Source organism: Lampetra planeri, chromosome 39, assembly GCF_965212315.1.
Source record: "Lampetra planeri chromosome 39, kcLamPlan1.2.h2, whole genome shotgun sequence".
NCBI lineage: Eukaryota > Metazoa > Chordata > Hyperoartia > Petromyzontiformes > Petromyzontidae > Lampetra > Lampetra planeri.
In genome coordinates, this window is record NC_136145.1 from 6,463,509 (window position 1) to 6,477,283 (window position 13,775).

Genomic DNA, 13,775 nt, shown 5'->3' on the forward strand with positions numbered 1-13,775 from the left:
GATGCAAACGGCGCCCAATTTTTCCGAGGTCTCAATGTTGGACAATGCTTTGTTACCCGCTGCTGCAGGTGTGCAGCGACATTAACGAGTGTGAAGACGGGAAGGACGGCGGCTGCACGGCTCACTCCGTCTGCATCAACTCCGTGGTAAGTGGTCACCCCTCTCCAGCGCCGCGGTGGCTAGGAGATGTTAACGACCTCGCCTGGTCTACAGGAGGTCGTGGGTTCAATCACGACCCTGACGCCTGCTGCTGCTGCGGTGTCTCTCTCTCCCTGTGGCGGTTTTTCCCTCCACGTTTATAATTATCAACATCACGTGTTTAAGTTTCCACATGATAAGCCACTCTGTTGAGCTATCATTTGCGGTCAGGTCACGTCTGAAAAAGAGCTCTGTGGCTCAGTGGGCCTTACCTGGTAAAATAAAAAATAGTTTAGTTAGTTGATTGCACGGTCGTGTAAGGTGGGGTAAAGCGTGGGTGCTTCCACCTCTTCGAAGACTTCTGGCCACTGTGGAAGACTAGGAAATATTACCCTCTACACTGACGAGAATGGTGGTAAAATAAAAAAAACACAGTCGAGTGGTTTTAGTTTATAGTTTACGTGTGCGGTCCGGCGACGCGCGGCCGCACCGCGTGCCTCTCGGCACTGTGAGCCGTGAAACCCTTTCGATGGCGATCTGCGCGCCTCCATCACCCAGGGCTCGTTCCGGTGTGGACCGTGCAAGGACGGCTACGTGGGGAACCAGACGGTGGGATGCAAGCCCACGCGGGCCTGCCCCAACGGCATCAAGAACCCCTGCAACATCAACGCCCACTGCATCGTGGAGCGCGACGGGGAGATCACCTGCGTGGTACCACCTGCTGCCCGACCAGTGCCGGATTAAGCTAGTACGGGGCCTGTAGCAAATGTTATAAAGGGGCCCTAAATAAATAAAAAAACGTAAATATTAAAACACACATTTTTAACTTGCATAGTAAAGTAATTGTATTTTTTCATTGGCTACACAGCCAGATAATACGACAAATCGCTAACCTTAAACACCCAGTCGTTCATAAAAGCTGAAGGCGGTATAGTACTATAGTAATAAAGCACGTGCAGAATCACAGAACCGGAATTGATAGCTTGAAAGCATTTAGCGCGGGGCCCTTGAAAGTGCGGGGCCCGTAGCATCTGTAGCTACTTTTGCTACCAGGATCATCCGCCACTGTGCCTGACCCACAGCGTCCACCGCAGCGCCACGAACCCTTGGGCCGTTTTATCCAATAGGCCACAGGAGGCACCGTGCCTCGGGCTTGCGAAAACTGAAGGGCCTACGGGAAAAAAACATTTTTACCATGTTTTTTGTTTGTTTGCATGATTAGAAATGTAAGCAAGATATCATCTTGCATAAACATATTTTCTATAGCAATGATAGGCACAGTGCATATATACAAAGAGGCAGAGTCATGCCAATGACAATCGGTTGTTGTTTTGATAATGTGAGAGAAATTAACTTTTCGCTATTTGTTTTCATTGAAAAATTTGCAAGATCTTTTTCAAATGGTGTTTTTCGCACAATCTCATTCGCAATAGAGAGTAGCAACATAGGGAATCAGTGCTAACTGTAGGAAGTTATCACTGAAGGCCTACGAAACAGAAGTGCCTATGGCCTACAAGAACCTTCATCTGGCCCTGCCACGACCGCCCTCATCTATGACCTCGGGATTCCGAGTCTCGTGCGTTTCGTTTAACGCTCCCCCGTCTCCCGCAGTGCAACGTGGGCTGGGCGGGCGACGGCTTCATGTGCGGCCCGGACACGGACATCGACGGAGTTCCTGACGAAAGACTCCAGTGCAGAGACGTCAACTGCAGGAAGGTGAGGTTCAGCCGACGACCCCTTTCACTCCCGCCCCCTCCGTGTTCCTTCACCGTCCCCTCTCACCTCGCGTCTCCGCGTGCCGATGGTGCGTCACAAGCATTCCGCTGAGGCTGGCAGCACTTTGTTGGTGGCATGAGCGCTCCGTGCGGGACGAGGTGCCCACGCGCCGGCCTGTATGTCACAGCGCGCGCTGTCCGCTCGGCCTCAAACGAGTACCTGGCATGGTGTGTAAACATCGCCGCTGTGGTTTTTGGCCAACCACCCCCTCGTGCGCCGTGCAGGCCTTCATAGGCGCTGCTCGCTAACAGCAACAGTCTGTTCAGGCTATACGGGGGCGGGGGGGATCTTTGTCTTTGTGATGTGTTTGTACGTAGCAGCTTCTCCCCGTCTGCTCTTGCAGGACAACTGCAAATTCACTCCCAACTCTGGGCAAGAGGATGTGGACAACGACGGGATTGGGGATCAGTGCGATGAAGACGCCGATGGAGATGGCATTTTCAACTTGGAGGTTCGGGTCCTTCTCTTTGTAACAAATCGCCGTGAGGTTGGCGGAGAAGGTCGCCAAGGATGTTATGAATGAGACGTGGGGGTCCAGGTTTGCAACAAACAAAATGCAGCTAATGTACACAGAGCTCTTGTCTGCTGTGGCAGAAGATGTTCCATCAAGGTTGGCCAACAACCACCACCTCTAACATTTCCATACACCACCATCATTACCACCATCACAATCACACTACCAACACGCAGAGGTGGGACAAAGTCATTGTTATGCAAGTCCAAGTCGAGTCGCAAGTCATCAAATTCATGACTCGAGTCTGACTCGAGTCCAAGTCACATGACTCGAGTCCACATCTCATAGGTGGGACAAAGTCATTGTTATGCAAGTCCAAGTCGAGTCGCAAGTCATCAAATTCATGACTCGAGTCTGACTCGAGTCCAAGTCACATGACTCGAGTCCACACCTCTGCCAACACGCCATCATTACCACCATCACCAACGCCACTACCACCAACACAACCAAGACCACCTCACCAACACCACCATCGCGACCAGTCACCACAACCATCCTACCGTCACCAACGTCAACTATAACCACACTATCACATCGCCGACGCGTCGGCTTAACAAGCGTCCCGTCCGTTGCTCTACGTGGGCCCCCTAAGAGTTCGGGGCAATGCAGGGAGTACCTAGCGCAATGGGCAAAACCAAAACCAAACCGACCGTGAAGAGTTTCCACTTGCGGCGTGAGACTCACGTCGTCGCCGGGGACTCCTGTCTTGTCGTCCCGCCCGCGCGCGTGCAAAAAATTAGGACAACTGCCGGCTGGTGCCGAACAAGCAGCAGAAGAACTCGGACGAGGACGTGTACGGGGACGCCTGCGACAACTGCATGACGCTGGCCAACAACGACCAGAGGGACACGGACAGCGACGGGGAGGGCGACTTCTGCGACAACGACATGGACGGAGACGGTGATGGCCTCGCTTGACGCGCCGTCGCGCTCGCGCAGACAATGCGAAGGGAGCGCCGGCTCCCATCGTGCGCCGAACGATTATTCGATCCTGCAAGATCTGACACCGTGTCCGTCCGGTGCTCGCCGAGCTGTCATTGACTTCCAGTTGCCGAGCGAATACGTTATAAGGTCGCACTCATTACACACAAAGTACTTGCCACAAATGAACCACAATACCTTGCTGATCTCGTCAAGCAGCATAAACTATCATCACGCGAACTTCGGTCATCCTCGCGGCAGTGGCTTGTGGCTTACCATGGAGCAAAGACGGCCACCGCATTGGCATGTTCTGTTTACGTGACAACCCTTACTAGTTGGCTGTGTCGGGTGATGGTGGGTTTTAACGACACATTTATATATTTTCGCGATCTAACCCAAAAAACTTCTATTATGGACGGAGATTATTTACGTACCGCCCTCTCCTGGCAAGCAAGGGTGTTGCACACAAAAGTAATGAAAGCAACAAATGAGAGATCGGTAAAAACCATAACGGTCGCAAAAGACAATTTTGGCAATTGATTATGGCTGCAAGAGGAGAGGAGCGGATGGGTGGGTGGTGGGAGCAGGTGGGGACATTTACCGTGGACCTAACATCCAGCGGGGGGGGCTCATAAAAGGCCGAGAGGGCCTCAAAAGAGGGCCTCACCTGCCATTTTGGCCCAGGCCTCCAAAAAAAAGTTTCGGTGGCCGTGCAATCTATAGAGTCGCTGGAGGGGGGGGGGTGGGGGGGGGGGCGACTCATTACGCGTGCGCTCTAGGACCGAGCCGCCCCCCGGCCACCCCAGAGGAAGTCTGCTGTTCCTCCAGCGGCATGAGCGTTGGGCCCCTCAGAGCGGCGTTTGACGATGGGTGTCTCATGCAGGGATCGCCAACATCCTGGACAACTGCCCGCGGGTGCCGAACCCGAGGCAGGCGGACAGAGACTCGGACGGCGTGGGCGACGCGTGCGACAGCTGCCCCGAGATCAGCAACCCCTCCCAGGTGCGAGCCTCCGGATGCCCGAGTGAGCGAGTCTTCTTTCTTCCTCTCGTGTGGCTGGTGTAGCAGATGCAGAGCGACGGCTACAATTTGACATCCAGGTTGGTCAAGCGCAGATAACCGCGTCGGGAGCAGTGGAGCGCATCGCTCTAACGTCTGTGCAGCGAGTGGCGGGTGGCCTAACTGTAGCGGTGAGCGGTGGTGGACCAACTACGTGTGCACGTTGGACTTCATACTCTTTGTTTTTTTCGGTAAAGTCACGTAGGTAAAAAATGTATGAAATAAATGAAAACAACTAAATCATTAATTTCATTTATTTTTTACCTACGTGACTTTACCGAAAAAACCAAAGAGTATGAATCCTTGCAGTCACGAAAACTTCTAATCTAGATTTACGTTGGACTTCTTTCGCACCGTACGTAGCCAACCGTGCTCACTGGAGGTGCGGAGGAAGGACAACAAACTAGACACAAACTACGGGGCTGAGTTCATGGGGGTGGACTGACTACAGAGAGGAGTGAGCGATGGACTAAATGAGCGAGTGAGTCGCGGACTAACTGAACGTGTGGCGGTGGAAAAAGTACCGGGACGAGCCGTGGTGGGCTGAGCGAATGAGTGCTGGACTGAATATGTGCGAGGCGGACTGCCCGAGTGAGTGGTGTCGTGGAGGTGGACGCACGTTGGGAACGACTCAGTGGTGATGGACTAACTGCAGGTCAACTGTGCACAGTCCAACAAGCCACAGCGACTGAGAAGCCCATAGGGAGGCGCTAGCAAGCATGGTAAATGATTACCATTACGCAATCACGCGGTGTCTGGTTGTTGTAGTCTAACATTGTTGTGTTGACTCTTTTTGTTTCAGTCTGACATTGACAACGATCTGGTCGGTGACACATGTGACACCAACGTGGACAGGTAAAGATTTGTCTGAATTGTTCATTGTTAACCCTCTCCCGTTCCGAAACGTCTGAAAATTGCAGGGTGAGCGACCCGTTCATCGGTGATTCTCGGCTCAGCGTTAACTTTATTTAGAGAGGTGTAGCGCCATTGTTTTTAAAGACATTGCACTCACCGCAGATAATTGTAGAGAACCGACCGCACTTTGCAATAGCTGGTGGAAAACTGTGCCACAGGCCCACCCGTATGCCCTTGTGTGAGCCTCAGTACCGATAAAGTTATTTTATTTATTTTTCCAGTTCCATTTCTATGACGTACAAGTACGTCATCGGAACGGGAAGAGGTTAACGTTTTTACGTGAACCACTCTACCGTCAAATCCCTTTTTTCCCCGACGAGGAAAGAGGAGGCAATGGAGACAACGACTTTGAGTTGTGATTGACACCTCGGGCAGGATGCAAAAAATCCAACGCTCCACAAGGAGTAAAGTACAAAAGTGCACAGTACCAGAACACTCTAATCTCACGTGAATATATAAAATTCAAGCTGGTACAGAAAAAAACTGAATACACTTCAACCGTTTAAAATAATTAAAACAAAATAGTAACAACGGATTGAAATAATTTTCACTATGATTGTCTGGCACTGAGATGGAGTGATGTAAATTTTTGAGGAAATCATCTCGTGTGCAGCAGGTGCCATGTGGGATTGTAAGGTAACATGTTGAGGGTTTTGGAAGGCTTTATTCCAGCAGTGGATAGATCATGGCTGCTGATGATTATAGCTGATTCTGTGGCTGCTGCTGATGATAATATTGATGGCTGACAACGCCGTGATTAGAGTCCTCGACTCACAATAAGAAAGTTACAATTTCACAATCCCAGTCGAGGGTCGAACCAGCTCATCATCGTTCAATCAGGGTCGATACAATCAATACCACAATGTGAGAAGTCGAGCACGGTCACCCCTTGGTTCAGGGCTGCCATTTGAGCAGGGAGACGATTTGGCTGAAGCTTTAATCTGGTGTCTCGATGAGACTTTCTCTTGGCACGGGGTGTGAGAGCGGCATTTAATCATCACATCAGTTAGGTCTCCCGTGCGTTATCCAGTTGAACCGCTACAACTGGGAAAAAAAGAAATACATCATAGAGCTAATTATTTGCATGACGTCTGACGTTTCGCTCCACGTTGCTGGGAGCTTCTTCAGGATTTGTTGTTTTGTTGCACAAAGCTCCCAGCCCGCTGAGCGAAACGTCGGACGTCGTGCCAAACCGACACGTAGCGGCGCGACCCGAAATCACACCGGGGAGCCACGCACGGCGGCACAACCGCGAAAACCTACGCAATAGTAATTGCCATCAGTTATTACCGCCCCTTAAACGCAACCAACGCTTATGGATCAATAAGAAATAAATTATACTATTGTAAAAAAAAACAAGATGTTTTATGACGACACCCCCTATTTTGTTAAACGCATTAATTTATAAATCTTGAAACTGCAGACGTTAAATTGTTTTTTTATTGTTATCTACCAGCAGGTGACGTTAGCTGTCCATCTTTACCAATAAAATGCACTTCAAGCCCGGGTTGCTACCTCTCCTGAGTTTGGTCTGGACAACCCAGGAATTGACATCTGTCTTCGGGGGGGCAGGGATTGATTTGTACCGAACTCTGGTGGCGGCAATGTGTTGGAACGTTATTGCAGCACACTGAACGGCATTGATCGTCCTTAGGCTAACTTTGCTGACCCCTTGCACCAGGCTGGGCAGCATCACGTTGCGGTAGCTGTGCTGATATTTCAAACTATGGTGATCACGGGGGCTAAGTGATCCGTAGGTAACAAAAAAGTGTAAAGTGCGCAAAGAAACGTTGAGAAGCTCAAGCTCGGAATCGCATCATGAGACAGAAAGAGGAGCACGCGGATTCAATAGCCTACACAACCTAAAACGCCATAACTCAAACTATTAATAAAAGTAGAAGGGATATCACGGCTGATGGAGTCACAAATAGTGGCAGCTGAGGAATGGAATGCAGATGAGAGCGCGTCCACCAGGGAGATGGAACGATTAAAGCAACTCGTTTGCAGGTGCTAGGCGGATTGCTTTGAGAGATGGCGGCGACTTGGGAAGGCCTTTGTCCAGCAGTGGATAGATCATCGCTGGCGATGATGTGGTGCCAATAAAAAATATCATTAAAATGCACACACATACACTCACTTGCACTCTTGGCTTCTTGCAAGCTCGTAAAAATTCCTGGGAGACTTTACACAATACCGTTTTGGGCTGGAAACATTTCAATATGTGTCCCAGGGGGCCAAGTGGAAAAACACATACATTTGTTTTTCTTACACCAGCGGGGAGAACATCACGAGGTTAATGAGGTTAAAACAATAATTGGCTACATCCTGACAAAATGGCAATGAATGAGAGGGAACCATTTGCCACATCCGAGGGGTGAAATCCAGGACCAGGAGTTTTCAAAACTCGATCACCCCCCATGAAGAAGTGGCACATTCCATTCCTAATTACTAACATGCGCGCGCTGTCATAGTGTATTGCTGCAGGGCATGCAAGTGTGGGCAGGGATTGTGGAATGCTTCGGTTTACAAAGGGGGTCTTCTTCACTCTCCTCTGCTTACTACACCACTGCTGGATAAGGGCCTTCCTGTACCGTTCGGATCATGTTTTTTTACCATACTTTGCCACGCTGGTTTGGTGAAGACATGCGGCATAGATGCAGGAGCGTAGAAGAACAGCACAGCAATTTTTTTTTCCGCGCTTTCTACCATGTCGCACCCGCTGTGCATGTGGTCACCCATCCAATCACTATCCAGGCTTAACCTTGCTTAGCTTCCGAGATCTGATAAGATTTCATCGATCAATTGCCATCCCTTTATAGAATTGAAAATGTTTTATTTCACACTGGTTCAGACGTCTTGAGAGGACCCACACTTTGCCCCACTACACGTGACCTGTCGATCGACTAACCGTGGTGTTCCCACTTATACTCGCTTGTACCGCTGGGTGGACAGAGACGGGGAGGTTTTCTGGATCTTGCCCCATGGTTTCCACGGACGTGCAGCTAAGAAAAAAGCAGCTTTGCAAGTCTAACGTGTTTGTACGTTGAACTTCTTTCGCACCGTATGTAGCCAACCGTGCTAATTGGCGTTGCCGGGGGCGGGGGTGGAAGGATAACAAGCTAAACATAAAAAAATCAGTTCTAAAGAAATTCGTTTTCAATCTAAATTTGAAAGTGCATCGGAAGAGTGTTCCAGATGGCCGCAGATGCGCATTTGAAAGTGCCACGCGATGCAGCAACCGCCTTCGTTCGACAGCGAGCCAAACGCCGCTGCTGCGGGGATGACCGGAGTTCACGTGATGATGGTTTATTCTCCTTAATGACTTTGCTCCTCGATCATTAAATGATGGTAGCGTCCCTCGGGACTGACGTTCTACCGCGATTGGACCATACAGAGAAGCCACAGAGAAGCCACAATGCCATTATGAGAGCGTATGACCGTTTGGGTTCGTAAAAAGTTGTTTTTCATATTTGGAAAAACATTTATTTTTTTAGTTCCCCCAATGCATTGCATAAAAATTGTGCTTTGGCCGTCACGTCACGTGATCATTAATCCATGAGGAAATTCTCACGGAGCGGTCGTAACCCCCACGCGTCCGAACGAACGACTTTGTCACGGCACTTTCTCCGGCAAAAACATGTTTTCAAGTGTCGTTTTCGTCGTTGGCACGTTGCTCTCTCCGCTGCGAGTTTGTCGCATAACAGAAGAGACCTTTACCGCATTTGTAATTCTCAAGAGCTGGATTTTAGCCAAATTAAATGCAGAACCGAATTGTGGTGAGCAGGCTGAGACCGTCAACCCACTACACATGAGAACAGGCGGCCAGGTGGCTCAGTGACAGCGAGCGGCTCACGAATCGGAAGGTTGCGAGTTCAAATACTGGTTGGAAGTTGACTGCCAGACTCAGTAAAATAGGTACCAATTTGTGGGTAAGCCAACAGTAGTTGTCATATGGATAGACTCGCCCCCCGCTATAGGCATGTGGAATTGACATCACTGGATCTGCAGGGCTGTAAACAGGCAGGACATGAGCACCAATGCCTCGGTGCTCACGTGAGCATGAAATCACGTTGACTTTGACCCTAACCATGGTCGGTAGTTGAACCACGGTTGATAGAAGTCCGGAGAGGGAGGAAAGGGGCAGCAAAGACAGACGGGGGAAGATGCTGCTTGGCACGGTTCGCGCAAACCACCCAACTCGACGTTGCCCGGGCACGGCTCGCCTCTTGACCCGAACGCGTCCGCTGGGTCGCCGTCCGCCCTGCTGAACGTGCGCGTCGCGTGTCTCTTCCCCCCCCACCAGCGACGGCGACGGAACCCAGGACACGCGGGACAACTGCCCGACGACTCCCAACAGCTCGCAGCTCGACACGGACCACGACGGCATGGGCGACGAGTGCGACGACGACGACGACAACGACGGCATCCCCGACTACCTCGCGCCCGGCCCCGACAACTGCCGCCTCGTCGCCAACCCCAAGCAGGTCGACTCGGACGGTGAGGCCGTACAGCCCGTGAAGCCAAACTCTTGTTTGGTCGCACTTTACGCGATAAATCATTTGAGGGTGGCCACGCCTGACATCGGCACTCCGCGCAGCCCGGTTCTCGCGTGCCGGCCGACTCTCGAGATCGCAGCACGTTGCCTCGCCGCTGAGACGGGAGACAAAGGCGATGTTTGTGTTTGATGGTTTCCTTCGCTCGCAGAATGCGGTCGGCGTCACTGCGCTCGGTGGAAGTGGCAAAAATCGGATTCCTGCAGGCAGCCCCAGGCTCGTGGCATTTAGCGCGTTGCCAACGCGTTGCCAATAAACCGCAGCCAATCGGACTACGGATCGGGCTACCAATTGGCTCCGGGGTTGTGTTTTTTTGTTGTTGTTTTTTTTTATCGAACTATACACTCATTCCACGCGGCGAATTGTGCCAGACACTGAACGAATCTTGCAGAATGGATCTTACATAATTTCCCCGTCGAAAAACGTTATAATATTTTGCATGCCAAAGCCTTCTTTGACTCGAAACTAGTATTACTGCTACTACTATGCAAAGAACGAACACTGTTGTCACATATTCTTTGGGTCTTTCCGTAAAGTCACGTAGATAGGTTCAAAGAAAATAACAAAAAACTATGACGTTTCGATCACAACACAAGCGATCGTTGTTATTTTTTTGTTATTTTCTTTGAACCTATCTACGTGACTTTACCGAAAGACCCAAAGAATATGAATTCCTGCAGTCACGAAAGCTTTAAGTCAACTGTTGTCACATCTGAGGGTAGAGCACCCAGTTCCTACCCCACAATTTTGATCGTGCTGTTTGTTACCGGACACATGGCTTTTCGGACTGGAGATTAGTGGCCTGTGCTCGGAGACTGTGATAAAAAAATGTATTTTTTTAAATGCTATAATTCCACAAAAGTGCCAAATCAATCTTTACGCAAGCCAGCCCCAGAGTTTTTAATATCCAGGATTGGACTGCTGCCGTTTGGCAGCGTCTCGTGTCGACCACTACAATCTGCAGTGGCGTGCAATGTCACGGACTCGCTGACCGTATGGCAGTGATTACCTTGTACAATGAACAAGCCTGAACGTGACACTTTTAGTAGTTCGGTAACAAAAAAGACTCACAATCATCAGGCAGCTGGAAAGGCTCGCTGAAGATGTTTCTCCTGTCGCTCTTAGCATATTATATTCCCTTCGTTTGGCTTTTGGTCTTGGCATTTCCACGAAATAATAAGAATTACACATTTGCCTAAAACAATTATTCCGGGTAAATAGATTTTTTTATATTCACCAATATAATTACAGGCATTTTATTGGAATCCGTGGAATAGGGATACAGAAGAATATTTCCCTTAGAAGTTTATATTACTAATCACTAGGTTTTCAGAAGTATAAGATATAATTTCACTGATATGAACCCGTGATAATGTTTCTTAAAAGATTTGCTGCAAACTAAATGCATTTATGGGAGAGAAGAAATAAGTCAGGATGAGCAAATAAAACGTTTGGTCTTGGGGGAGATATTTTTAAAGTCTTTTTATTGGTCTAATTTAATTTCTAAAGAACCTACAATTGAATATAAAACCACTGCGAAATAAACTTTTTTGAAACTTGCCCAACAATCAATGAATTTGGCATTAGCCAAACGAATGGGCCCTATCACGTGGAAACTGACTTCTCTGTGGCAGCATCACGGTCCACATTTGCCAAACTTGAAATGGTAACAACAACAAAAAATGCACTTGCAAATTGCTGAATTGGGAGACACAGAGCATCCGTGGTTTCGAATTGTGAACAACAACAAATACCTATCAGGACCCTTTAGAAAAAAAGTATTGAGACTCCTCAGTGAGGCCTTCCTGGGTGAGCATGCAGCAGAGGTCGCAACCGGGTACCCGATACCCGTACCTTACCCGATACCCGGCTACCCGTACCCGGCCGGGTACGGGTACGGGTAGCCGTTTACGACCCTGGTGCGGCCGGGTACGGGTAGGCCGTGAGTCACTGGTGAGTAGCTGTTTGTCACTCATTTCGGGTAGGGTACGGGTACGGGTAGAGAACGGCTACCCGTACCCGGCTTGGTACGGGTACGGGTACCCATTTGCGACCCTGGTGCGGCCGGGTACGGGTACGGGTAAGGAATCAAAACACGTTTGCGACCTCTGGCATACAGTAGTAATAGTGAAGACAATGTGTCTCATGTATTTGTTTTGGTGCCATTTCTTAATTTGTTTATTCATTTGTGATTTTGCTTTGTAGTAGTAGGGTTTTAATTTGATCGGTAGTGGCTGTATATGGAATTAATTGATGTATCGTAGTCCCTCGGTTAACGGTGACATCGGCTAACAGTTTTTTCGGTTAACGTTTCGCCTCCCAAAGGACCCCGTGGCCTTCGGCAAACGTTCACATTGTGACTAACGGCAACGTGTTTACGTTATGCACTCAGACGCAAATTTTGGGCCGATCCGAGCGCTCGTAAGTCATGCCCTCAGCCAATCAGCGACGCCCATTTATGAGCGTTGAGACCTCGACTGCCTTTGTTGTGAATGCGTTTAACCACTAATGCCTGTATTCAATTAACAGTTATTTCGGTTAACAATAGTTTTCGTGGAACGGATTAAAAATGTTAACCGAGGGACTACTGGACAAGCGTTTTGGCATGCTATTAGCATGAATGACCCTTTATAAAATGGAAGTGTTATTATTATTATTGTTATGTGGCTTTTGGCCCTATGAAATGAAGCAGTTTGTCAGACGTGGCCCACAGGGGCAATCGGTTCACCACTCTTGGTCTCGAGATCCCTTGCGTGTACTGAAGGCTCGGCCTCGTCGTCTAGAGGGGTACTGATGGTACGGGATGGCCAACGCGTGTTGGGCCCCCCTTCCCCCTTTCCTGTGCAGGCGACGGAGTGGGCGACATATGCGAGGGCGACTTCGACAACGACCGCGTGATCGACCGCATCGACGTGTGCCCGGAGAACGCCGAGGTCACCATGACCGACTTCCGCGCCTACCAGACGGTGGTGCTCGACCCCGAGGGCGACGCGCAGATCGACCCACACTGGGTGGTGCTAAACCAGGTGGGTGACTCTCTGTTCGCGCGCGGAGCGAAAAAACGACGCTCCGGCCGCGGCCACGCGCGATTCTTCCGCTCGTGCCAGCGGTGGGCAAAACATCGATCAAGAGATTCTTGTTATTTTCGGTGGATCTCAAGATGAATCGGAACAGATAGGTTTTTTTTCTTTCTCGCGACGGCTGATGGTAAATCAGCTCGGTGGCAACTTCGCCAGCCACGACTGGATGAAGGGCTCACTGGCCATGCTTCTGTGCGGATTGGTCAAGAGGAGGCCCAGGACCGGTTCAGATATCGCACGCAGCTGAAATTAGCCATGGCTGGGAATCGAACACGGGTGGCCAAATTTGTCAAAATCTGAATATTCGTTCATACTGGAGGAATCCGATAAGCCACAAAGTTATTTTTCACAGATGTCCAGTTGTAAACATAAAAATCTCCAAAGAGTTTTTAGTACGTAAAAAAAACATAATAACTTTTACCAATAGATGACGCTCGTACTTTAGCTGTACACTATATAGGGGTAATTGTTGGTCACAGTTTTTCTGGTGGCTTGCAGAACCCGGAGAGTTCCACCAGAATGGGTCACGGTGCTCGGTGTATTGGCCATCGCCGGGTTATGCTGGCTTGGAATTATTCTTCACACGTTACCTTATGTTGGTGTCGCCGAGTAGTGGATACTTTGCACTGAAAACCCCGAGCATTATAAAAATGCCCGTGTGTGGCTCGTACGGCCGAATAAAGAGGAGGAAGTAAAAATGCACCACCTCCATCGTTACCACCACACCGAGTCTTTGCTCGCATTTAGGGGCACGGGCCCTTATTTTGGAACGTCGCCTGAAACGTTTACACTTTTTTGGATAGCGCAGCGTCACTGATGA

At 49.6% G+C, this 13,775-nt stretch overlaps 2 protein-coding genes across 3 annotated transcripts in view; one reads left to right on the plus strand and one right to left on the minus strand.

Moving 5' to 3' along the window:
* LOC144731547 (cartilage oligomeric matrix protein-like) overlaps nucleotides 1-13,775 on the plus strand; it is a 42,882-nt gene that overhangs the window by 19,037 nt on the left and 10,070 nt on the right. For both annotated transcript variants that reach the window (XM_078612675.1, XM_078612676.1), the window contains 9 exons: nucleotides 69-146; nucleotides 697-849; nucleotides 1,750-1,854; nucleotides 2,258-2,365; nucleotides 3,169-3,328; nucleotides 4,232-4,350; nucleotides 5,210-5,262; nucleotides 9,626-9,819; nucleotides 12,723-12,901. In XM_078612675.1, coding sequence (XP_078468801.1) covers nucleotides 69-146; nucleotides 697-849; nucleotides 1,750-1,854; nucleotides 2,258-2,365; nucleotides 3,169-3,328; nucleotides 4,232-4,350; nucleotides 5,210-5,262; nucleotides 9,626-9,819; nucleotides 12,723-12,901 — 1,149 coding nt within the window. The remainder of the gene's footprint in view (nucleotides 1-68; nucleotides 147-696; nucleotides 850-1,749; nucleotides 1,855-2,257; nucleotides 2,366-3,168; nucleotides 3,329-4,231; nucleotides 4,351-5,209; nucleotides 5,263-9,625; nucleotides 9,820-12,722; nucleotides 12,902-13,775) is intronic.
* The window catches only part of LOC144731553 (procathepsin L-like), a 429,171-nt gene that overhangs the window by 17,059 nt on the left and 398,337 nt on the right, over nucleotides 1-13,775 (minus strand). The window lies entirely within an intron of this gene.